This window comes from Talpa occidentalis, unplaced genomic scaffold (genome assembly GCF_014898055.3).
Source record: "Talpa occidentalis isolate TD23 unplaced genomic scaffold, MPIMG_talOcc4v2.1, whole genome shotgun sequence".
Classification (NCBI taxonomy): Eukaryota; Metazoa; Chordata; class Mammalia; order Eulipotyphla; family Talpidae; genus Talpa; species Talpa occidentalis.
This window is the reverse complement of record NW_026555331.1, coordinates 146637921-146663945: the sequence shown is the minus strand read 5'-3', so window position 1 is coordinate 146663945 and position 26025 is coordinate 146637921. Positions and strand designations below refer to the sequence as shown.

Genomic DNA, 26025 nt, shown 5'->3' with positions numbered 1-26025 from the left:
AAAACGGGAACACCGGGGTTCAAGCCCCGCTCCCCGGCGCCCCGCACCCCCCCAGGAGGTGCGCCCCCGGGTCTGCGCCGCCCGGGAGTCGCGGGGGGCGGGGCGGGGCGGAGCCGCGCCGGCCCCACCCCCTGCGCCGGCGGCCCGTCCGCCAATCAGCGGGCGCGGGGGCGGGCCGGCGCGGGCGGCCCCGCAGCGTGCGCGGCGGCCGCGCTGGGCGACGCGACGCGGGCGGCGAGCGGGCGGCGAGCGGGCGCCGCGGTCCCCCCTCCGCCCTCCGCCCGCCCTGCCGGCCGCCTCCTCCCGCCGCCGGGCCGGAACTATGTGATCCCGGAAGTTCCGGCGCCCCTGCCGTGTGGGATAAACAGTAATGGCGGAGGCTGCGGCTCCCGGAACAACAGCCACAACATCAGGAGCCGGAGCGGCAGCGGCGGCGGCGGCCTCCCCCTCCCCGAGCCCCACGGCCGCGTCCCCGCCCGCGGGCGCGGGGGCCGGGGGGGCCGGCGGCGGCGGCTGCTGGACCAAGCAGGTCACCTGCAGGTGAGCGCGGCGGGCGGGGCCGCGGCCGCGGGGGGCGGGCGGGCCGGGCCGGGCGGCGGGGCCGGCGCCGGCGTTTGGCGGGGCCCGCGGCCTCCCCGCCCGCCCGCCCGCGCCAACCCCCGCCGGCCTCGCCGGGCGCGCGCTCGGGGCCGCCCCCGCCGCCCTCCCGGCCCGGGCGGCGGGCGCGCAGCGGAGGTCGCCGGGCCGGGCGCCCCTGCCCCGGCGCGGCCCGCGGGCTCGGAGGGCGGGCGGGGAGCCGGGCCCGGCGGCCGCGCTGTCATCCGTTCGTAACGTCTCCCCGCGGCCCCCGCCCCGCCTCCGGCCCTCCCTCCCCTCCCCTCCCCTCTCCCTCCCCTCCCCCCCCCGAGGGTCGCTCTCCGCCGCTGCCTCTTTGTATGTCTGTCGCGGCGGCCCCGAGCTTTGTCTCCGGCCCGAGGGCCGCGCGGAGGTCGGCTCCGGCCCGGGGCCACGGCTGCCCCTCCCCGCCCGCCGCGGGGTCTCCCGGGCGCGCCGGCCGCCGGCGCGCGGGGGTCCCCGGGGCCGCGGTCCCCGCGGGAGCCGGGGCGGGGGGGGGGCCCGGGGGTCCGGGGAGAACGTGCCGAGAAATGCGGCGAGTCGTGGCCGGCGGCCCCGCGGGCGCTCGCGGGTGGACGCGGCCGCAGGGTCCGGGGAAGGTCGGGCGTGGACCTGGACGGCCCGCTGGGGGTTAAGAAGCCGTCCGTTGGCGACCGGCTTTTGCTTTTCTGTAGGTTGGGGGGAAATGCAGCTGGAGCGCCGGCTCTCACCTGAGTCGGGTGGTTCATATTTGTAAAGACGCAAAAATAGTCCCGGTGTGCGGACCGCAGGGCCCTCGTGGTAACAGCGAGATCGGCGCTTGCTCGGGCTGCTCCTATGAGCCATTTCAGGCATAATACGCCTAAATGAGTAATAAGCTTCATTAAATTTATTTTCCGGAATGGAGGTGGAGAAAGCATGAAAGCTCTTTTAGGTAGATCAGTCATTTGTAGATCCTAAGAATGGGATCGAGTGCGATACAGCAGGGGAGGACAATTTAACAATCCTGCTCCAGGGACCTGGGATCCTCTTCTCTGCAGTGCTGCGGTTGGTTTGTATTTTGAATCTTTCAAAATAAAAGCGCTCTTGTAACCTGAAGGTTAAATTCCTGAACTTTGTAGCCTGCCTGCATATACTGCAAATAATCTTCCTTGAATTATGTGAGCTCCTTAAGAACTATCCTACACATGCCTCAGTGTCCCCACCGTCTGCAGTCTCGGGAGAGGCTAGTCTGGCGTCAAATCTGACATTTCTACAGTCGTCTCATTAGCATCCTATGTCTCTGCAACTTGAGCCTAAATACATCTCTGCAGAGACGTCACTGTCATTTCCTACTTACTTTCTCTTCTGGTGGGTACTGTTTCCCCTTTTCTAGTCCACACAAATATCAGAACTCAAAACAGCTTACCAGACTAATCCTTCCTCTTTGCTTTCCTTTAGGATCTTTGAGTTAATGAAATCTCCTTGATTGTTCCTAGACCAGAGGGAGTTGTTTGCCTCGAATTAATTGATTTATGTATTTAAGAAATTACATAGCTGAATAATCTAATAGTTTGAAAAAGGATTATATAAAAGATACAGGCTTTCATTGTGGAGGGGTTTGTTTTGTTTTTATATAGATTTGTCTAGTTTTTGCCTCAGGAAGTTATCTTAAAAAGTGCCAGTTGCTATGTCTTGAGTTTTAATACTCAATACTATTTTCATGATCTTTTTTTTTTAAAGATTATTTATGCATACAAGAGCTGGGGTACAGGCCAGAGGTGCAAGGGGTGGGAGGATTCACCAGAGACAGAGCGGGAAACAGAACAGGCAGACTGAGGAAATACACTGCTGAGGGGAGCAGCCGGCGAGTCAGGAGAGGTCTCCTGCACCATTTGAGTTGCTCCCTGGTCGGTCAGGGTTCGAATTGGTGCTGCTGAGGCTGCAGACAGCTTCATAGGTTGCATCTTACCCCCTTGCACCACCAGGGAGGCCCTCATGATCTATTTTTTAAAATTTTTCCTTGGAATAGAGAATATCAAGTATGATGTTTTCATTTATTCTGAGAACAGGAGCCCTATTGTGGTTATCATTGTAAATGTAGGGCTTTACTCGGCTCCGATATATTTAGTAAATGCCTGAATTGATGTTGATAACCTGCACCTAACCCTACTACATTAGTATGTGCTTGTGTGACTCCTAGTGCTTGCAGGTATTCAGAAACAGAGGACTTAATGGAAGATGAATGCACCTAGAGACGTAGTGCTAGATGTAAGGAATGCAGAAATGGTCTTTACTATAAATAAATATTTTCAAGGTGTTAATAGCGAAACCTCCTTTGGATGGGAATTCAAGACAGGGGTGTATTCTGGTGTTTGTGCCTATTTCCCCCTCATAACTAGGAATGTGTGAAGGCTGTTTTCTTCACATAGGGTGTGATCTTAGTGGAGTTGCTTGGATGATGGATTTTTTTTAATTGCTGAGTTGCCTGTATTTTCTTTTTTTTTTTTAATAGAGGCATGTTTTATTTATTTGTTTGTTTGTTTGTTTTTTGTTTATACATGCACTGGGTACAGTCAGAAGCACGGGAGGGTGAGAGAACTCACCAGAGCCAGAGCAGGGAGCAGAGCAGGCAGAAGGACCGAAGTACACTGCTGAGGGGAGCAGGGGGCGGCAGGATAGGTCTGCGCGCCATGTGGGACCCTCCTCCGGTGGCCGGGGAGCAGCCGGGGATAGAACCCGGAGCCGCAGAGGCTGCGGGCAGCTTTGCAACCCAGCGCTCAACCGCTGAGCCATCAGGGAGGCCCGCCTGTATTTTCTTATTGGATACTATTTTCTTAATATTTCTCTCAAAATTCTATTTCATTGTGTTTTATTTCAGCTGCTTAGAGGAAAACCTGTAACCTAAGTGTGCTTTTCCCAAGAAACTGTGTTATGCTGCCCCCACCAGGCTGGTTTTCACACCTTTTACTAGAGAAATGGCTATGAAAGAGAAATGCTGTTGCTTCTCTTTCTCTGAGTGTGTGGAGCTAAACAATACCTCAAGAAGAGTTATAATACACAAACGGTAATTTTGAATTTAGGCACTACTTCTACAATGTAGATGAGTGTTCTGGCGCTTGAAATAATATGCAAATCTCAAGGTATTTTTTCATTTTGGTATTTCAAACTTGAAGTGTAGTTAATAGAACTTGAAAATGAAGGGACTCTTTCCAGAAATTCTTCATGCAAGTGCTGCGATTTCCATCGTAAAATAGTACGACTTGCAAGCTATTTAGTGTTCTTTCTCTTTTTAAAAAAAGATTTATTTTAGGACCGCCCCTGGTTCGTTCCCCGGCCGCTGGCGAGGGTCCCACAAAAAAAAAAAAGATTTATTTATTTATGCATAGAAGAGTTGGTGTGGTTGGGGGTGGGGGCGGTGAGAGGATTCAGCAGAGACAGAGTGGGGAGCAGAACAGACAGACTGACTGAAATACACTGCTGAGGGGAGCTGCGGGTGAGACAGGAGAGGTCTGCTGTGTCATATGAGTTGCTCCCTGGCCAGCTGGGGGATCCAGTTCGTGCTGCAGAGGCTGCAGGTTGCTTCATAGTGTGGTGCTTTACCCCTTGCGCCACCAGGGAGCCCCTCTCTGTGTTTTCTTGTTGACGGTTTTCTTGGCAGTATTTGGTTCTCTTGTACCCTTGTAGGCTGTTACTGGTTCCTTGTAATGTACGTTGATGACCCTGCTTAGGTTTCCAAGCAGTACAGCAGTGAGGCTCCGGTCAGCTGTCTGCTTGGAGTCATAAATGTTCAAGGTGGAAGGAACTTTCGAAATCATACAGCCTGGCCTTTCACTGAAGATAGTTCACCGGGTGGTGGTATCAAGGTGAATGAGGATGGTGGCTTTTAGGCACTGGCACTGAAAAACAAAAGCACTTTTTTATTGGTTTTGTTTTGGGGAGAAGTCATTGAGAGAGGGTTGCCTCTTTGTGTCTGTTACGTATACTAACGTGCCCTCTTGTTAGATGAACTGGCGAGAAGGGATTTCACTGAGGAGGGTTTGTAGTTCTGGGTTTGCCAACAGTGTGAGCATCACTGAGAGACAAAGGCAAGTAAAACAATCCAAAAACCCAGGCCATGCATACCAAAAAACCGTGTTAAATAATTCTTGGTATTTGGCAGTAACTAATTAGAACTTTTATTCTAGTGTTTCTGTTGATTCTGTAGTATCAGGTGATTTTGTGTCTACTTGAATTCCTTCAGGGATGATAGTTGGTTCTGGGGCTCAGGAATATATTTCATTGCTGGGTAGTTCCCTTTCTCAGTCCTGACGTTGAGCCGGTATGTGATACTTTCCTGCGTGTAGTCTCTGTGTCAGGAACAGTGCTGGGAAAGGTGGAGACTTTATCTTCTCTGGGCTAACCTGCTCCTATGGTGGAAAATTTCCTTGTGGTTTGTCTTTTGCCTTACTGGTTGCCTTACTCTTGACTGATTTGTTCATCTCCCTCTTAAACACATGGTCAGAAACAGACGTGGCCAAGGTCTGGTTTGACAGGCACCCAGAGGTGTGGAAGGAGAGCTGTGAGAACGGCCTAGAATGGCAGCAGAGACACTGCACAGTGACTTCGCACATGCAGACCTTTATTACTGTTACTGTTTTTTTCAGTTTTTACATATAAAAGGGTGGTGAAACAGATGAAATAGCTTACTTTGTCACAAAGCTAGTGACAGAGCTGGAATCCAAGCTTTCTAATTCTGAGCCCGTGCTCTTTAGTACTGCTTAGAGCCAACCACTGTACTTCTGATGCAGCCTGATTGTGGTGGCTGGGTGGTGGCTGTGTTCACCGCCGGCCCTGAAAGTTGGGATCAACAGAAGTGTCTTAATGCAGATGTAATCAGCTGGCCAAGGCAGGCTCCCTGGATGGCAGTTTGATGTAGTATTACTACATTTCAATCCAATGCGTCAGTTCCTTAGCTGTCCAGCCCCATCTCCCCCCACCCCCAAATTTTTGTCCATGTTCTCTTGACTCTTGGTCACAGTGCTGTATTACGCTCTAGGGCAAAAAGTGCTAATAGGCCAGTGCCACGGCCAGCCTAGGGCAGCCAGTCTATTTGTATTCGTTTTGGATTCTAGAGAACAGTTTTTACTCATAAGGTGATAGCGGTGTGGGTGTTGCAAAGACCTGAGGGAGAGTGTCATGCTGAAGGTGACAGTGCAGGTGTTAGGGAGGGAAGCTCTTTCAAGCAAATGGTTGTGGAAACAAGGTTCAAGTTAGCAATGTCAGGTGTTATGATTCAGGGCATACATGATTTTTCGTGGGGTGGGTCAGACATGATCAGATAGAATGCAGAGCATCATAAATCCAAGGGCCACCACTGAATGAGTGAGAGCAAAGCACAAAGTAGGATTTAAGGACAAAACCTAAAATCTCAAATATTGTGCCTGAGATTTAAGAGCTGCGTGGCTATCAGGCTTGAGATGTCTAGGTAGATACTTGATCAGGACTAAAACCATCAATGTTTGTATCTTTGAGGTCAAACTGACACCAAAGAAATACCTTTTTAGTTCAAAATGTGAGAATGAGAGAACAGTAAACAACTGTATCCAAACAGTGACACTGATTTCAAAGCTGTCAACTGTGGCTGCTTTTATAGATACTTTGAAGCATGTTTGTGCTGTAATGGTGATTACAGTGTAATCATTTATGAAATCATCTATTGGTGTAGGGTATATATATGTCTTAGACAGTTTCAGAGTTTGCAGAATGAAGCCCTACTTAAAGTTCAAATCTGAGTTAGATTAAGTTCAACCTAGTAACAGCTGAAATTAGGTAAATTATAATTATAACATGACTTCCTACTGTGTTTTTATATTTTGTTATGGATCATAATTGGAGTACTTTAGGATCCTGATATAATTGCAGCTTTTCCACCAAGACAGTATATACTTTCTTTCCATGTTGTCTGTTGTCCCAAGGAAACATCACTTCCTAGTACTCTCTGTATGAAACCTTTGTGTCAATGGGGGCCGCCATCTTCAAGGTTCCTTAGGCAAATATGAGTATGCTCAAATCTGTGGGCAAGTGGAATATACTTAGAGCTATTCTGTTTACTTTCTAGGTAATCGTGTGACATGCTTGGTTATAGCAGTGCCCCCTACAAGGTCAGCCACATTCACAACCCCTAAATGGGCACTTTTTCCGTACTGTTTACTTCGGTGTATATTTGGGGAGTTGTGGTTTACCAAAATTAAGTCTTCATAACCATGCTTAAGAGAAGAGCCTAGGCTCTCCCTCTTGGCCTGGGGGCTAAATCTCAGTGCTGTCATCCCTGGGGCCTGGGTTCAGTCACCAGACTGGGAGCTAACCCACCTGGTGCAACAGACCTCTCCTGTCTTGCCTGCTGCTCCCCTCAGCAGTGTATTTTAATAGCTCTGCCTGTTCTGTTCCCCGCTGTGTCTCTGGTGCATCCTCTCACCCATTGCCCCTCACCTCTGGCCTACAGCTCAGTTCTTCTGTGCACAAATAAATAAATAAATAAATAAATCTTTGAGAGAGACAAGAGAGACAGAGACTGACTAGGAAACCACCAGAGGTAAAAAAAAAAAAAAAAAAGGAGCCCTGAAGGAAGTTAGTGAGGAGAGGATGGAAGGGGTGATGCTATTTCTTTTTTTTTTTTTTTTTTTATTTATTTATTTATTTATTTTATTTGTTTGCTTGTTTTTGTTTATACATGCACTGGGTACAGTCAGAAGCGCGGGAGGGTGAGAGAATTCACCAGAGCCAGAGCGGGGAGCAGAGCAGGCAGAAGGACCGAAGTACACTGCTGAGGGGAGCAGCGGGCGGCAGGAGAGGTCTGCGCGCCATGTGGGACCCTCCTCAGGTGGCCGGGGAGCAGCCGGGGATCGAACCTGCGCCGCAGAGGCCGCGGGCAGCTTCGCAACCCAGCGCTCAACCGCTGCGCCACCGGGGAGGCCCAATTTCTACATCCTCTACAAGATTAGGGTTGCTTACAACTTTATCACTTCCCTAATCCCCACACGATTACTAGTAGAAAAACAGATTGCAGCGTGCCCCATACTCCTCCCCCCAGGTCTGAGATAAGGGTCCACATTTGCATTTCTGGTTAAATACTGGCTTTGGTCTACTTAAAAACTGCTGACTCACACCCTGATACCTACCTGGTTTTTGGTGTAGGGGACGAAACTTTTCCTTCTGTGCTTCTATGTTATTTGACTGATGTAATAATTAAAGTCATATAAGACAGATTTAAGGGGAAAACATATTTAATGCCACGAGAACCCCACAAAGACTGGGGCTCCCTCACAGGCAGTTAGTTGGGTTTTATCTGCCATCTTGAGCTAGGATGGGAGGAGGGTCCTTGGGGACCTCACAGGAAAGGAAGACAATTCACAGAAGAGAGGAAGAGCAAATGGTGAGAGCAAATGCTTGCTGATACAGCAGAAACAGTGGGACCTGAACATGAATTTTGAACCACAGATCTTGCTAGGTCCCCCGCTGCCTGGTTATTACCCTTAGTTATCTGTGGTGAGGGCACCCTTCCTGGAACAGGTCCTCTATCGAAACTCTTTGAGGCAGTAAGGGGAAGGTCGAAGGTTCCTCCTGAATCTTTTAGACCTTGATTGAGCTTAAGGCGATCCACAAGTCAAAGTGCATTTGTGGGCAGCCTGTGTAGCCTCCTCCGCATTGGAAATGGCTATGCACTTAGTCGTTTAAGGCAGAGGAATGAGTCTGCTCTTCCGAGGACATAAAATGATTCCTTCGTCTCTGTTTTTACTTGTATTTTCACATGTGGTGTTTAAAAAAAGTGAAACATAACAATAGTCCAACCAGTTGATTCTTGCTTCTTTATCTTTGATTTTTTTTTTTTTTTACAGCGAGAACTGCCCTTATGGCTAACGTTAGTGGAAAACAGACTATCTCCTTTAGACTGTAAAATGAGAATAGAGGTCAGACTTAATGAGAACCTCAAAAGTTTAAATTGCCACCTATATCTGTACGCAGCCTTCCTCTGTGCCACAGGGGAGGCCTTCTTGGTCCTGTGGGTCTAGTTCTGCTTTTTTTGTATTGTTAAAAAACAATATTCAAATTAATTTATTAAGCAATTCGTGAATCTGCAGCACGCCATAGAGCAAGTCAAAGATACATCATCAGTTTTACAAAATGGTGGGGTTATTTTTTTTTTTTTTTTTTTAGTCAGAAATAGGGTCGAACAAGGTTATTAGCAAAAGAAAAGATTCTTTCAAGCAGTCTTTTTCCCTGCAGGAAGGGAGGGGGGTCTTATGCAGATTACCTCACTCTTTGCAGATCCGGAAACTCCAATTGATTGGTTTAAATTTCCACCTTTGGGAGGGGCTGAAACTGCCTTAGGTTAGTCTTAAATTCAGGGACTTGACCTGAAGACTTCCTTTTGGGCCTGTTGTTAACACGATAGGGTCTGTTGTTAGTATATGGTACCAATATATAACTGGTAGGAAATGTAGGTCACAATTTCTGTGAATGTTGGCTTTAGTCTTTTTTAATCCAACTTTGTGGTTCTTTGCCTCACAGGTACTTCATGCATGGGGTTTGTAAGGAAGGAGATAACTGTCGCTACTCGCACGACCTTTCTGACAGCCCGTATGGTGTAGTGTGCAAGTATTTTCAGCGAGGATACTGTATTTACGGAGACCGCTGCAGGTAAGGATTTGTTTACAAGTAGTTTTGCTTGGGGGAGGACTGGAAGAGGTTGGGAGAAAAAGAGTAGAATATGTGATGGCTTCATAAATAATAAAGACTAGTGTTTTGGAAGTTTTTGTTTAATAATGTTAATTTACCGATAGAAAATTCTCAGAGGTAATATTAGATTTAAAAAAGGAGTTTGCTCTTCCAGCATTAAATTTAGGATGATTTACAAGCTCATTTATTGCAGCTTTTGCAAATCTAGGGGCAGGGTGTGGTGAAAGCAGGTTTGTGTATGCCATTTCCTTTTCAAAACCAAGAATGAGGTATATAATTGACCGAATAGGGCTTGTTTCCATCATGCTTTGTTAATAAGTGAATTATAGTGAAGGAGAGCTTAGTCATTTGGCATTATGGCTAAACCATTACAGAACCCCTGAGTTTGCAGGGCAAATTATAAGCTAAGATTTAGGGAAATTGTTTCAGGAATGTCGTAGATACTAGGACATTTCAGAATGTTTGAAGACCAAGAGGGATTAGTTATTAATTTCTATGATAGGAGCCAAAGAAAGTCACCCCAAACTCCCTGGGTTCTTGTAGGCTGGTAGATAAACAAATATCAGGCATTGATAAGAGGAAAAGCCTAGAAAAATACAGTGGTGATACCCACGTGGCTCAGACACCATCATGAATGACCTTCTAAAGACAAAGGAATTTAGAGGGAGTGGGGAAGGTCATTGAGGGGAAGTTACCTGGGAAGCCACAGTAAACAAAGGGACTGTGCTGCTATGCAGATCTAAGTTCTGCCTTTGAAAAGATGGGGTCTTCCAAAGCTGCCTTGGAGAGCTTCCTTATGTATGTAAATAACTATGCTGTAAAGGCTGAACTCTACCCAGCTTTCTCAGCCTTGCCTATAAAATAAACCTTTGTCAGACGCATTTTGGGGTGGTAAATTTTTGCTCTGCACTATCATCAGTCCTTGAATTGGCATAGTTATGTTAAAGGGCAATTTGAGCAGCAGTGCATTCTGCTTAGAAATTGGATAGTTTTTTATCTTCCCAACTCAAATATTTAGATGCTAACTACCTCTTGGCATTCACAAATAACTTGGAAAATCTAAAGGCTTGAAAACTGAACGTTTATCTGAGTGGCTTAGATTGCTCTAAAGGTTTTTCTAGGTCTGCTCTCTGAAGTCTTGGCAGGTCTGGACAGTTAACTCAGTGTTGGGGAAGGAGGCTCTGAATGTTTTCCACCAACGGTTTCATGGACCCCGGGCCAGAGATCCAAGGACTGCAAATCACACAATGCCTTCGCCACTGAAGGGAGGATGCTGGGAACCAAGGGCAGAATTAAGCAGCCAGGCTGGGTACATAACCAGATATGTGGGACTTGGGTCCTTGGTTTCCACCAGCCTGCTGGGTGCTCTTGGGGTCCCAGCTCAGCGGAACCGGTAGGGCACATTCACCAATTTATCTTTCTCCCTGGGATACTCCTCTCTTCATTTCCCCTTTTTGTGTGTGTGCCCTTTTAAGCCCGTGGGTGAAGATCCCGGCTTAGCCAACTCCTTTCACATTGGGGTTGCCCTGTAACAATAGGAGACATAGTTCCTCACCATGTGGCCTTTTCCCTGGGACTGCCATGGTGTTTTCACACTTAAAACCTTTCCTCAGCATCGGCAACAGATGAAGCCACAATGCCTGTTGTGACCTAAGCTTGGTTACACAGACACTTCCACTTTACTCTTGCTTACTGCAGTCACGTCACCAAGTCCTAGCCCATGTTCAAGGGAGAGATTGAGCTCCACCTTTTTGAAGCAAGGCGTGTTAAGAGCTTTTGACGTGTTTTAAACCATCATGCTAGGTAATAATTGGGCAGTACCATAGCCAGTTATAGTTTTGCTATTCAAGATTTTGTTGTGCTGGGTTCAAATGGTTTGATTTAAAAAGACTGGAATTGACTGGTAATTAATACAGTCATCCCGCACCTATTTTATTAGGATACCTATAAAGGGATAGAGAAAAGGAATCCCCTTCGTGTGATTGTAGCTCAGAAAGGGATCCCCTGATAATCGGGAGTTTATTAGTCATTTTGGTTTTTGCTTTTTTTTTTCCCACTTCAATTTGGCAGAAAAGGAGAAACAATACTCAAACTAAAGACATCTTGTGCAGTCACAGTATTAAAGGGAGGGGAAATTGTCAAGGTTTTCTTTGCCAGATATGAAAGAAAAGCTATTTCTTTGTTGCCTTGCAATACTTAATTGTTTAAAATTTGCTGACTGATTAGTGATTCTCTGATAATTATAGGGCAAATTTAATAACAGCCACTCTAATGGACTTTGTGAGTCCAATAAATAGTTTAAGACAGCAGGGAACAGAACAGGCAGACTGAAGAAATAGACTGCTGAGAGGAGCAGCAGGTGAGAAGGGAGAGGTCTGCAGCGCCATGTGGGATTCTGCCAGCCAGTTCAGCCAGGATTGAGCCAGCGCTGCAGAGGCTGTGTTATAGGGCAGCCCCGTTATTTTTCCCCCTAATAGCTGCACCAACCACCAGGGAGCTCTGCTTCCCGGATTATCTTGTTAAATTAATTGCTTTTAGGGTGTGACTAGGTGGATTTCTTTTTCTACAATGACCCTCAATCTCCATATCCCCACCTCTGGTCTGCCCCTCCTGATATACTTTCTATAGCAGTCAGTCCCTGCTTAAAGGAGTCTTTAAAGATTTTCCTTTCTAGAGCTGATTTTAGCAACTATGTTAATCGTCTCTACCCCCACCTATGTTTTCTAGTCTTGTGGTGCTTTCATTCTCAATTTTTCCACCATCAGGTAATACTAAGCTAATAGAGGTGATTATATGTCATCAAAACTTGATTTAGGGACACAAACTTGAATTTAGTAGAATCTTTTGTGTTACAAAGTGATCTCTTCAACCATTTAAAAATGCCAAAACCCTTTTTTCATTAGCTAGATTCGGCCCAAGGGCTATAGTTACTTACCTTCCCTGCTTCACTAGCTATATTTTCTTAGTAAACACTTTCAAAATGGAAGACTAGTAGTGTTTTGTATTATATACTTTCTGGTAATTACTGGCAAATTTATATAGGTCTGCTTCGCACGAAGCGGGGAGTTACTTCACCTGATTAGGTTATTCGAGAATATATGTGCTTTTCTGTTTTCCCTAGATGTGAATTCTCTATTTCCTCCCTGATATAATTCTTTTATTGTAAATTTTCTTTTTTTTTTTAAGTTTTTGTGTTTTTTTTTAAATGTTTTTTTTTTTTATTTATGCATGCAAGAGCTGGGGCACAGGCCAGAGGTGTGGGGGGGTGAGAGGATTCACCAGAGACAGTGGGGCACAGAACAGGCAGACTGACTGAAATACACTGCTGAGGGGAGCCACAGGTGAGGCAGGAAAGGTCTGCTACACCATGTGGGTCAACTCCCAGGCCAGGGATTGAACTGGTGCTTCAGTGGCTGCCCACTAGAGGCTTAATCTGCAAAGAACGGGTTTGAGGCTAGATTTCAAAGGTTTATTAAGGCTCTAAAATAAACTTCAAAGCAGTGCTGTGCAATGAACTTCAGAAATACATGGCTGTCCTTGCGTCCAGTATAAGTAATAGCTACATGAAGCTAGTGCAGGGACCAAGGGGCTGAGTTTTTAAGTCTAGTATAACAGCTCCCGTAGTATACAAAACAACTTTAGATCATGTTTTAGAATTAGAACCACCACTTAACAATTACATCTGCATCATCTCTAAGATAACATGCTCACAGTTCTCAGCAGGAGCTGGTCCAGGTGAAGGACTGTATTTGTGAGTTACATTTATTCTTGGGCTTTGGATTCTGTTAGGGGGAAAGGATGTCCTGAGTTAATCCCATACAGGCTTTGTGGACCCCACCCCCACTCCAGACTAAAGCCATCAAGACATTGGGAAAGGCAAATCCCATCACCATCAAAGGGAAGGAGGCTGGGACCTGAGGGTGGAGTTGGGCAGCCAGGTTGGCTATAAAAACCAAACACGTGGGCCTTGGGGTCTCTCGCGATCGCTTCCTGGCTTCACGGCTCCTGGCTGGCGGCCAGCTCTCAGAGCACCATTGGGATTCCTGATCAGCGGATCGGGTAGGACTCATTTAAAACTTTGTCCCCCACTTTTCTCCCTGAGCTGTACATTTCCTCATTTCCCCTTCCCTTGTAAATAAACCTTTTATTAACCTTTTGCTTGTGCCTGCAGTAGAGCATTGATAAGTCCTTTTAAGCACATGGGTGAGGACCCACAGTCAGGCACCCCGTTTTGTATCAGTGTTGCTCTACAACAATTTCACTTAATATGGAATAAAATGCATTGAGTATTTCGTGTGCTGATAGCAGGGTGCTCAGTTGTCTATACTGCAGGATAGAGTAGGTTACTAGTGCTAACAAGTAGAAGTAAGATTTGAAATACTATAAAATGGTGAACCAGCCCTGTGTTTGCCATATGCCAAGGCGGGGGGGGCTTTAATTTTACCTTCTTAGATAAAAGTGTAGACACCTGTAATGCAGATAAACTGTGGTTACTATTGCCTTGCTGGTTGCAAGAATAGCTAGCCCTAGGTACATGCACAGGCTCTAGCACAGCTTAGGTTAGTTACACGACTTATCATCTTTGAATGAATCAGCATAAAATGCTCAAAGAATTACGGAATTTTCTGAGGCAGAACATTGCTTCTTGCAGGGGGAATTTTTTCCTCAGTTTGGAGGTGAGATTTCATGATAATTTCTGTAGATGAAAATAAAGGAGGAAAGGTAAATGGCGCAAATTTGGAAAGGGAAGCAATGAGGTAAATGAATGGGAACAAAAAAATACTTGTTGCATATTTTGTAAATACTATCTTAATAGGAGCATTGTAGTTCGTTGGTAAAATGTTTCACATTTTTGTTGAATTTGAGTATTAAAGTTGGCTCAGTTTAACCAGGTCAGTTTTGACTGCATAGTATCTATCTTTTAGTAGCTACTGTGGAAACTGTCGAGCTTCCACTGTCTGAAACCACAAATTAGATTGGACTTTGAAGGGTGAATAGTCTACAGGGGGCAGAGCAAACTGATCTCTAAGCCAAATTCAGCTACGCTGTTCCTAGTTTGTTTTTTTTTTTTTAATAGAGGCATGTTTTATTTATTTATTTGTTTTGGTTATACATGCACTGGGTACAGTCAGAAGCGCGGGAGGGTGAGAGAAACAGACCTTGACTGTGACCTGCAGGGCCTAAAATATTTGACTCTTTAAAGATTCCTGCACGGTGATTTACAACCTTGCTGCTCCAAGTGTATTCCCTGAAGCAACAGTATGGACATCTTGGGGGGGACTGGTTTAGTGAATCATGGGCTCTGCTCCAGACTTAAGCTAGGCATCAGCCTTTTATCAATTTTCCAGGTAATTCATATGCACAGTAGTTTGAAAAAAACCAAGGGTAGTATCTAGAACACATCTGTATTTCCACCCAGAGGCTTACGTTAGACAGTAATTGGCTTTTTAACGTTTCTAGATATGAACACAGCAAGCCATTGAAACAGGAAGAAGCGACTGCTGCAGATCTAAGTGCAGAATCATCTCTTGCTGCTTCAAGTCTCTCATCAGTAGTTGGACCAGTTGCTGAAATGAATACGGGCGAGGCTGAGTCAAGAAATTCAAACTTTGCAACTGTAGGAGCAGGCTCAGAAGACTGGGTGAATGCCATTGAGTTTGTTCCTGGGCAGCCCTACTGTGGCCGTAGTGAGTATTTTGAAGAATAAAAACAAGTTAAGAGACTATGTCAGCTCTTCAGTTACCTGAGGTCTCACATTTCCCTCTTAATGTGTTAAGATTTAGAGATGGAGTGAAAAGGACTTTAGTGAGTACAATTAATGGAACAAATACATGAGAAACTTTACAAGCTTCCTTTTGGGAAGTATCAGAATTAGAAAAAAATGCAGTAGTTCCGTATAGACTGAGGTTTAATGAATCAAAGTTCTTTTCAGTTAGGTTCACAGTTATATTACAGTTGTATCTGCCTTATCCATTTTGGACCTTTACCACCCTCTTAACCATTTTCAGCGGCCCCTTCCTGCACTGAAGCGCCCCTGCAGGGCTCAGTGACCAAGGAGGAACCCGAGAAAGAGCAACCAGCAGGGGAAACAAAGAAGCAACTTTGCCCCTATGCTGCAGTGGGAGAATGCCGATATGGGGAGAACTGTGTATATCTCCACGGAGACTCCTGTGACATGTGTGGGCTGCAGGTCCTCCATCCAATGGATGCTGCTCAGAGATCCCAGCACATAAAAGTAAGTCTGGGAAGATGTGTGCAAATATGTGAGGAGCAGTAGTCACCCGTCACAGCATGTGGGTTCATTTCAGGGGAACATTTGCTGAATTGAATGATTATCACTAAGACAGGTGTGCTGCTTCCTGGGCTGCTTTAATGAATGCTTTATGAAAGAACTGGGGCTTTCAGAACCTAACCATTCCTGAGGTTCACACTCCATACATTTTATTTTGCTCTGAGATGCACCTCTCCTTGGCTTTAGTATATTTAGAGTTGTGCAACCATTAAACCCTGTTCTAATATTAGGATATTTTGTTTACTAGATCCATTACTCTACCTTCCTGGTGACAACCAGTCTGCTTTGTCTATGTGTTTGTCTGTTCTCATATTTCCTGAGTGGAATCATGTAATACATGGCCTTTTGAGGCTAGCCTGTTCACATAGTATAACAAAGTTCCCTTTTATGACTCAATCCATTATGTGGCGATACCATATTTTAATTTCCCATTTATTAGTTGATGGACATTTGGCTTATGTCATAAACATTCATGTGTAAGATTTTGTGACCTGTTATATTTATCTTGAAAAGTGGAGTTTCTGAGTCATGTGGTAGCTTTGCTTAGCAAAGGAATTGCTGCTGCACTTGGCCCACTGAGGCTGTGACAGTGCACTCCATCCAGCAGCACAGAAGGGCCTCTGACATGCTGTTTTGCGCTGCGATCTTTTCTGTTGAGATAAAGTATTGCAAAGCTTACATTTATTGGAGAAATTTTAGTGTGTAATCATTTTCTATTAATAAAAATTAATTTGGGGGCCTCCCCGGTGGCACAGTGGTTGAGCGCTGGGTTGCGAAGCTGCCCGCGGCCTCTGCGGCGCCGGTTTGCTCCCCAGTCACTGGAGGAGGGTCCCGCATGGCGCACAGACCTCTCCTGCCGCCCGCTGCTCCCCCTCAGCAGTGTACTTCGGTCCTTCTGCCTGCTCCTCTCCCGCTCTGGCTCTGGTGAATTCTCTCACCCTCCCGTGCTTCTGACTGTACCCAGTGCTTGTGTAAATAAATAAATAAATCTTTTTTAAAAATTTAATTTGGTTGGAGCAGGTGAAACTTGGTTAAAATTAGACATTTGAATCCTAATTTCATAACATTGGCAGAATGAATTTAGGCAGGTTAAATCCACACAAATCTTTCATCTGTGAAGTGGGGATGCAGTTGTGCCTGCAGGAATTATTTAAGGGTTTGGGAAAAGACAAGAAAATAGGGTTTTGTGGGATTATGGAGGACTTGCTTTTTTGCATTTATCTATTGTGTAATTAATATTTCTTTTTAAAGATTATTTTATGTATACAAGAGCTGGGGTGCAGACCAGAGATACAGGGGGGTGAGAGGATTCACCAGAGACAGAGCGGGTAGCTGAACATGCACACAGACCAAGGACACTGCTGAGGGGAGCAGCGGGCAAGGCAGGAGAGGTCTGCCGCGCCATATGGGAATCTCCCTGGCCTGTTGGGAATCAAACCCATGCTGCAGAGGCTGGAGACAGCTTCACGGCACGGTGCTCAACCCCACCATGCCACCAGGAAGGCCCTATGAAATATTTTTTTAACACAGGTCCAGATTAGTGGTTGCCTGGGACTGGAAGGTTTGGAAGAAGTGTCTATTGAGTGTATGGGTTTTCTTTGAGAGGGATTTAAGGATGATGCTCTAATTGAATATGGTGATGTTTGCACAACTGGGCATAGAAAAAGAACCATCTAAGTGAGTTACGCAGTGTGAAATTATCTCAATAAAGCTTTTGTTAAAAAATATGATAATTTAATGCCTGGCACATAATTGTCACCTAATGTTGGTTTTATTCATCCTTATTTTCTGTCATGTTGTGAATTAGAGCCTTTATCCTAGTTAAAATTTACATGTAGAAAACCAGTACTGGATAACAGCAAAGGGGGTCAGCTATGGGATAGAAAAAAAACTGGGTAGTTTTTCAGGTCCTGAAGTTGGTTTCTCATTGTTTGACTTTATAATAAACAGCACAAAATCCCCAGATGTCAATGTACTTGTATTTACTTGTGATTTATTTTGATATAATATCAAATTGGGAGTGTTAACTTTTTATAGTTGAGTAATGGATTTTCTGAACGTGCTGTCAAATTTGAACCTTTCTGTGTGCAGTGACTTTATTCCCCTTCTCCACCCTTTTTCTAGTCTTGCATCGAGGCCCATGAGAAGGACATGGAGCTCTCGTTCGCCGTGCAGCGCAGTAAGGACATGGTGTGTGGGATCTGCATGGAGGTGGTCTATGAGAAGGCCAACCCCAGTGAGCGCCGCTTTGGGATTCTTTCCAACTGCAACCACACCTACTGTCTGAAGTGTATTCGCAAGTGGAGGAGTGCTAAGCAATTTGAGAGCAAGATCATAAAGTGAGACTCCTCCCCAATCTACGTTTGTGCTTTCTATTTTGGGGAAGAATTTAGTATCTTGTGCCAACTTCCAACCAGATGGACCGCATTTAAATGCATGTATTTTATCTTGAAACTGGGGTGTTCTTCTAATTGGGATTTTTTTCCTTTGTATTTCAGCTAGCTTCTAGGTTAGTTGGTTTATCTACTTTTATTTGAACGAGGAAACCCTATGTATCAGTTAGAATCTTCGTGCTTTTTCTGAGGAGATTGTGTTTAATGGATTAGCCGGTTTAGGCTCTGAACAAATTTATCTAGCTCTGAATGTATGTTTCCTGACGTTTTACATTTTCCACTTTCCTATTCCATCCATTAAGCTAGCCAATAATCCACCATCCTTTAAAGATTGTTCTCATAACTGAACAAAAACTACATAATCTAAACAGAGCAAAGTTACAAGAAATAAATTTATTTAAACGAAAGAAAAAGGAGTCTGTGTGAAATGTCTTTTGTTGTTGTTTTTGTTTTTTGTTTTTTTTTTTTTTTTTTTTTTTTTTTAAATGAACTGGCTAGCCTTTGAGTTGAATTTATAAAGGAGTTTGCCTTACCTCAGAAGAAATGGTCAGTTATGTGGCAGTGTGTGGAGCCCTTTCAGGAAATGCCTTCCAGTTAAGTCTAAATCTGGAGGTGACACACCGGGTGTGTCCTTGAAGAGTGGGCCTGTGACGGGGAATTTGCATTGCAGCCTGTTCATTGTTTCCCAGGTCCTGCCCAGAATGCCGGATCACATCTAACTTTGTCATTCCAAGTGAGTACTGGGTGGAGGAGAAAGAAGAGAAGCAGAAACTCATTCAGAAATACAAGGAGGCAATGAGGTATGAGCACTGCAGCCTTTTCTCAAGCTAAGATCCCAACGTGGCTTGGGTTCACTTTGAAAAGAACAGTGCTGCATTATATACTCCTACCTCCTTCCTACCCTTTCTTTGACTTCCCAGTACAGTTTATTTTGTCCGTCCTGATCACAGCACCTGTTACGTATCTTGCTATAACACAGTCCTTGGGGTGCATGCCACGGGACTGTGTTATAATGAAATGTGTATTGCCAGTAGAGCCCAGTGAATGGGCTTCTTTATTCTGAACCCATGTTCTAGTTGTCCTGTATTCTCATGGGGGCTTTCTAGAAGATTTCTCTGCTGGAGCCGCGATTTTAAGAGCTGTTCAAGCAGCTTAGACGTGAACACTTAGTGTCTCATGCGTTAGCACACACATGTTGTAGAGCACACCTTGGGGAGGGCTGTAAACAGACCTACTGGTTTCTAACCCTTGTTTTAAAGAAACCCTGGATGATAGTCAGATACAGATCTGAAATCCACTGTGAATAAGGGTTGCGATATTTTCCTTTCCAGCAACAAGGCGTGCAGGTATTTTGATGAAGGACGTGGGAGCTGCCCATTTGGAGGGAACTGTTTTTACAAGCATGCGTACCCTGATGGCCGTAGAGAGGAGCCACAGAGACAGAAAGTGGGAACATCAAGCAGATACCGGGTAACTCTCACTTTTTTTAAAGGAGGGGAATTCCACGCTGGCAGTTGAGCCCCGAGCAGATTGGGGTAGGGGAAGGAGAAGAGGAACGCTCAGGTCTGGGAGCGAGACTAGAGTGTTAGAGGAGAGCCGAGCCTCAGCAACCTGGGAGGGATGTGAAAGGAAAAGTAGGTGCTTAAGACGCTAGACTAAACTTTCCGTCGCGTAACCAGAGGGGAGGAATTGGTAAAGTGGAAACCCTAATGAGAAGTCTGTTCGCCATGCCCCCTGGTGTGCTGGACGTTTTTGCCTTAGAAACCGCAGGATAGAAGATACCACTCGACAGTGCCATCCCTATCACGGCCTTGTTTTTTACAGGCCCAACGAAGGAACCACTTCTGGGAGCTCATTGAGGAAAGAGAGAACAGCAACCCCTTTGACAACGATGAAGAAGAGGTTGTGACCTTTGAGCTGGGCGAGATGTTGCTTATGCTTTTGGCTGCAGGTGGGGACGACGACCTGACAGACTCTGAAGACGAGTGGGACTTGTTTCACGACGAGCTGGAAGATTTCTATGACTTGGATCTATAGCAGCTTCGCGTGGCGTGCGAGCTGGGCCGCGAGCCCGACAGTGGCTGTCCCCTGTGCTGGTGTGGCAGTGCCCGTGGCTCTCTCCTAGGCAGGCCTATCAACTCCAGGTGCTGTCGTAATAATTTTTACCCAGGGCCTGTCTCCTCAATTCCTCACCTTTCCCCAAGGAGTGTGTTGTTTTCTCTGTTTAAAAAAGTTACAAAAATAAATCTTAAAGTTAGTGTTTTTGTAACACGAATTTAACTGTCAGACAGTTAGTGTAGGTTTGTCACGTCATCTGTTTGCCACCAGATTCACACAGGAGGGTAGTGCTTCTGGAATCCCACACTCACGTTGGACCCCAGGTTCATATGGAGCAGCGTGGACCCTGCTCTGGGGTAGTAGGGTGATGGGTCAAGGCTCTGGACTGGCAAGTCCCCTTCGGCTGCAGGCAGAAGAGGTGGCTACTGGAGGTCTCTGGTGAAATCTGCACATCTGTGTTTTTATATCTGTTCCTCTCCCTGTAACCCCCCACCCTGTGCACTTGTTCTGTGGTTTTGGTCTCTTGTTTAATTGCACACAAGTAATACTACTGGGTAACCAGAACCAGGTGCGAATGTGTTGAGAGATTTTTTACCAGGTTAAATGATAGGAAAAGTTGTGAAAGACAGCACGAGCTGGTGGCCTGAAGGCGGCGCAGAGCTGGAAGTCCGCTCCTCCGGACTGGCAGGCGTGGTGAGCGAGTGAAGAGTGTGGTGAGCCTCTTGCCCCTGCCTAGATGCAGTGTTCTTAGCCTTAGTGGTAAAACTCGGTTTAGTGGTTTCAGCCTAGTGTGGCCAATAGATCTTAAAGGACAAAGCAGTACATTGGTAGTTCATAGAGCAGTGCTAGCTCGGTCTGTCTATACATAAATGGGCTTAGCCATAGCGGTGGATTCTGGTTATCCCATATATTGACACAAACTGGGTTGCGGATACAGTTGTTTGTCTCATGATCCCCCAGCCTTTCCAGCCCAGGCACTTTTTGAGAAACCTTTTGTCCTTATTTGAAGGATTTTGTTGTTGGGTTTTTGTGTGTTTGTTTTTGTGGCTATTTGCCTCATTCCATCCCTGAGCGTTGCAGGTAGACAGGTGTGAGGCAAAACTAGGTTCTCAGGTGTTCCTTGTAGTGGAGTAATTGGTTTGCAGTAATGAGTCACGCTTTCCCACTGAGGTGGGCAGGGGGTTGGTCATCCACGAGACAAGCTAAATTTCAGTCGTTAGATCCCTTGATGGGGAAAGTTTAGCTTTACGTTTTATTGCTGTTTCCTCCTGAAAATAACTTGGAGATGCTCCTGATTTGTCCACCTACTGCTTTGCTCCCTTGGATCCCACCCATTCTTCCACTTGGAGAAAAAAGTCATTGTTGCAGAGGTCTCTGTATTTTGCAGCTGCCCTTTTGTAAGAAGCACTTTTCCCAAATAAAACAATAAAAACCGTAAACCGCCTCTCTGTCTTGTGTGGCTAGCTGCCCTGAAGAGCGCAGGTGCCCAGGCAGACTCCTGTCTCTGCTGACCAGTTCCTCAAGTAGTCTGGGTAACCTTGCATCGAGAGGGGATGGGGGGGGGGCGGGGGGCTCCATTTCAAGACATCCAGCTTGCTGGGAAATGATTGCTATACAGAGGGAAACCATCAGCTGGGGTCATCCAACTATTCCTTCCATACTAGGGTTTGCAAGACTGCCCCCTGGGCTGCCTTTCACCGAAAGGCCTGCCAGTTTGCACTTGTAGTGGGACTCACTTCCTCAAATAATGGTGGCAGGAGGGAGTGGTCACTACATGCTGTATTTCCAAAGGGTATTTTTCGTCATCTGATTTTTTAAGTAAAAACTATTCCGTCTCTCCTGGAAGACCTTTGGTGAGCTTTTTGCAGCGCTTATTTGTAAAAATAATGCTTGTGTTAACAGCCAAGAATTTATTAAAAATGCTTCCACAACTAAGGCTTGTGCATCAATGTGATTATTGTAGCAGCTCATATACCGGTTGCTCCCTTGCAGAAGTGGCAAGAAGCCACCTTCAGCTGCTAAACAGGCCATGGGGAGCCCACTCTTACCCAGAAGGGGCACATGGCACAGTTTGGGGACATGAGCAAATAACTGCTTTGGTATCGAAGTAGGAAAAGGTTTCCTCACTAGCTGCCCAGTTGGGGTCTCTGAAGCTGTGGTGGGGAGAATGACCCAGGCAATCAAGGTGTAATGACCAGTCACCTCAAGTTCATGTATCTTTATTCTAGGAGCAGCTCCCCCTGCCTTTTGGAAAAGACAGTGGATTGTCCTGAGACATCTGTCGTGTTGCTGCCTGCACTGAACTCTTCAAGAGATGTTGTCTAGGCTAAAAAGTGGGGGGCCATCTGTGATGGGGGAAGCATCTCACTTCCTCATTTACACAATCTCAACCTTCTGCCACCAAACATTAAGTGAGGTTGACATCTATCACTAGTAACTGGGGCTGTTTAAAAAGGATTGGGGGTAGGGTGGGGGAGGAAGCAAAAATTGCCAAAGATGGTCAGTGCTGTGTTTCCAGTTTCCAGGCTTAAGGGCCAGTGCATGGTGTACCTTGTCCCCTTCCCATGGCAATGGCACCCCAGCTGGCACCTCTAGGGAGAGATGGAACAGCACTCCTCTGACCTGTGGGGGAGATCTGCCTGTTCTGCTCCCCACTCTGTCTCTGATGTATCCTCTCACCCTCGCACCTCTGGCCTATATCGCAGCTCTTGTATGCATAAATAAATCTTTAAAGATTATTTTTTTTAAATCTTTAAATCTTTATTTAAAGATTTATTTATGCATATAAGAACTGGGGTACAGGCCAGAGGTGTTGGGGGTGAGGATTCACCAGAGACAGAGTGGGGAACAACAGGTAGATTGAAATACAGTGAGTGCTGAGGGGAGCAGCGGGCAGGTGGAAGAGGTCTGCTGCGCCATGTTGGTAGTTCCCTGGCCAGGGATCGACTGGTGCTGCAGAGGCTGTGGATAGTTTCAAATGTGTCTTAACCCCTTGCGCCACCAGGGAGGCCCTAAAGTAAATTTAAAAAAAAAAAAAAGACATTCTCTTAAAAAAAAAACTAATAGTAAATCTTAAATGTTTTATCTGAAATGACTCAGGATGTCACCGTCTCCTCCATGTGTTACTGATTTTATAGTGTCTGGAACTTTAAAATCCTTTAAGGGCCTCCCCGGTGGCACAGTGGTTGAGGGCTGGGTTGCGAAGCTGCCCACAACCTCAGCAGCACCAGTTCGATCCCTGGCCACTGGACGAGGGTCCCACCTGGCGCGCAGACGTCTCCTGCCGTCCACTGTTCCCCTCAGCAGTGTACTTCGTCAGTCTGCCTGCTCTGCTCCCCGCTCTGGCTCTGGTGAATTCTCTCACCCCTCCCATGCTTCTGACTGTACCCAGTGCTTGTATAAATAAATAAATAAATAAATCTTTTAAAAATTAAATAAATAAAATCCTTTAAACCTACATTTTGGATAAAAGAAGTGCTCTAGAGTTAAGTCGTCCTCACAGGACAGTGCTTGTCTGGAAGGAAGGGACCTGAGATCTTGCAGTCCTCATCACTACCTAATTGCAAAACATTTTCATCGTCCCTGTTATTATTCACTACCCATTTCCTTCTTACCTCAGCCCTGGCAACCACTGTCCGCTGCAGTCAAGCCACAGAGATTGGTAACTGTGTCTGCATTTGGCTGTTCTGGGCGTTTCATAGAAGTGGGATCATTGCATAGGTGCCCTCTTGTCACTGACTTTGATTGATTTTTCATGTCTTCAGGTTTACCTGTGTTGCAGCATGTATCAGAGCTTCATTTCTTTTTACTGCTGAATAGGATTCCGCTGTATGACTACACCGCCTTGTGTTTATCCATCAGTTGATGGCTGTTTGGGTTTTCTTTGGGGGCTATTCTAAATAATGCTGCAGTGAACACTCATGTTGCATATTCTTGTGTGGACATATGGTTCAGCTTCTCTTGCATATGTATGTGGGTCATGTGGAAACTATGTCTTCACTTTTTGAGGAAACCACCCAACTGTTTTCTAAAGCGGGGCATTCCCACCAATGATGTATGAGGATTCCAATTTCCGCACATTCTCACCAACACTTGTAATTGTCCATCTTTTCTTATTGCCTTCCTAGTGTTTGTGAAGTAGTATCTTGTGGGTTTGGTTTTGTTTTGCACAGAAGAACTGGGTTATAGACCAGAGTTGGGGCGGGAAGAGGATTCACCAGAGACTTGGGAGCCGAACAGGTTGATCTACTGAAATATACTGCAGAGGGGAACAGCAGGTGAGACAGGAGAGGTCTGGACCATATGGGTTAGATCCTTGGCCGGGGATCCAACTCAGGCCATAGGGGTGAGAGCACTGAGACTTAATCCCTAGATCACCAGGGAGGGCTGCTCTTGTGGTTTTTTTTTAATATTTATTTTATGCATACGAGAACTGTGGTACAGGCCAGAAGTGGGGTGGGGGGAGGTGAGAGGATTCAACAGAGACAGAGTGGGGAACAGAACAGGCAGAGTGACTGAAATACACTGCCGAGGGGAGCAGCAGGTGAGACAGGAGAGGCCTGCTGTGCCATTTGGGTCAGCTCCCTGGCCGGGGATCGAACTCGTGCTGCAGTGGCTGCGGATTGCTTCATAGGTTGCATCTTAACCCCTTGCCCCACCAGGGAGGCCCACTCTTGTGGTTTTGATGGTGCCATTTTTCTCTGTTCTTGGCCTAAATGGAAATTAACTCTCCTCTGAGGTCATTGTACCCTCAGAATCCTATCCCAAAGAGACCTGGACTATCATTCTTCTGTTGGATTCTTCTTTTTATTGGACCACTTGTGCCATAATTTGAAGTCCATGCCACCTACCTATAACACTCTTCAAATAACTCATAAAGCCTAGTGCTTTATAAAGCACATCCACAGCTCCTTTAATGGATCCTCAGGAGTCTGTAAGGAAGTTTAGGCAGGTACTCAGCTCATTTTAGCAAATGAAGATACCAGATTCAGAAGTTAACAGCTCCAGTGACTAAGGAGTAGACCAATGACTTTGGACCCCACAGCTGGGTTTCTTTATACAGATGTGCTGTTTGCTTTCTCTCTGGACCTGGCTCACTTTTCTAGGTGACCTTAACAAGATTTACGTTCTTCACCATACTACAGTTCTTTGTGACTTCAACATGTTTTCTCTCTCTTTTTAAAAAAATATTTATGCATACAAGAGCTGGGGTACAGGCCAGAGAGGTGTGGGGGGTGAGATGATTCACCAGAGACAGAGTAGGGAGAACAGGTGGATTAACTGAAATGCACTGCTGAGGGGAACAGCAGGTGAGACAGGAGAGGTCTGCTGCACCGTCAACATGTTGTCTCATGACCCTGTAAAGTCCTACACCTCAAGACTTAGGATGATGATTTCTCTGTTTTTGATTATTAAGTTTATTTGCATCAAGAGACTCATATAAGACTTGTAGCTTTTTGTACAATATATGCTTAGTTCAAGTCCTGCAGATTACAGGGCCTCCCCTGGTGGCGCAGGCAGTTGAGCACTGCACTGCAAAGCTGTCCGCCACCTCTGTAGTGTGGGTTCGATCCCGGCTGGCCGGCGAGGGTCCCACATGGCACGACAGACTTCTCCTGCCGCACCCGCTGCTCCCCTCAGCAGTGTATTTCGTCAGTCTGTCTGTTCTGTTCCCCGCTCTGTCTCTGGTGAATCCTCTCACCCTCCCGCGCATCTGGCCTGTACCCTGGTTCTTGTATAAAATAAATAAATCTTTAAAAAAAAAAAAAACAAATCCTGCAGATTACAAATATAGGCAGAACATAACCCTTACGACCCTCTCAATCACAGCCGAGTCTAAGTGAGATCATCAATGCCTTCTTGGATGGCTTGTTAATCATACTGCTAGGGAGTATGTAGCAAGTACTAGTAGTTAGTTACGATTTAATTCTTACATCAATCTGAGGTTAGTGGCATCTCTTTTACAACAGAGGAAACTAAAACAGGCTAAAT

At 46.0% G+C, this 26025-nt stretch overlaps 1 protein-coding gene across 3 annotated transcripts; it reads left to right on the top strand.

Annotated features, from left to right (window-relative positions):
* The first annotated feature begins 210 nt into the window (after positions 1 to 210).
* Positions 211 to 21461, top strand: MKRN1 (makorin ring finger protein 1). 3 transcript variants are annotated; one of them, XM_037514430.2, is made up of 8 exons: positions 211 to 540; positions 9124 to 9252; positions 14752 to 14978; positions 15300 to 15526; positions 17708 to 17922; positions 18666 to 18776; positions 19308 to 19446; positions 19801 to 21461. In XM_037514430.2, the coding sequence occupies exons 1-8, from the start codon at positions 371 to 373 to the stop codon at positions 20011 to 20013; spliced, it is 1431 nt and encodes a 476-aa protein (XP_037370327.1). In that variant the 5' UTR covers positions 211 to 370; the 3' UTR covers positions 20014 to 21461. The 3 variants fall into 3 exon arrangements, with proteins under 3 accessions (XP_037370327.1, XP_054548705.1, XP_054548706.1); XM_054692730.1 differs by lacking the exon at positions 211 to 540 and adding an exon at positions 3490 to 3640; XM_054692731.1 differs by lacking the exon at positions 211 to 540 and adding an exon at positions 9009 to 9043.
* The last annotated feature ends 4564 nt before the right edge of the window (positions 21462 to 26025 follow it).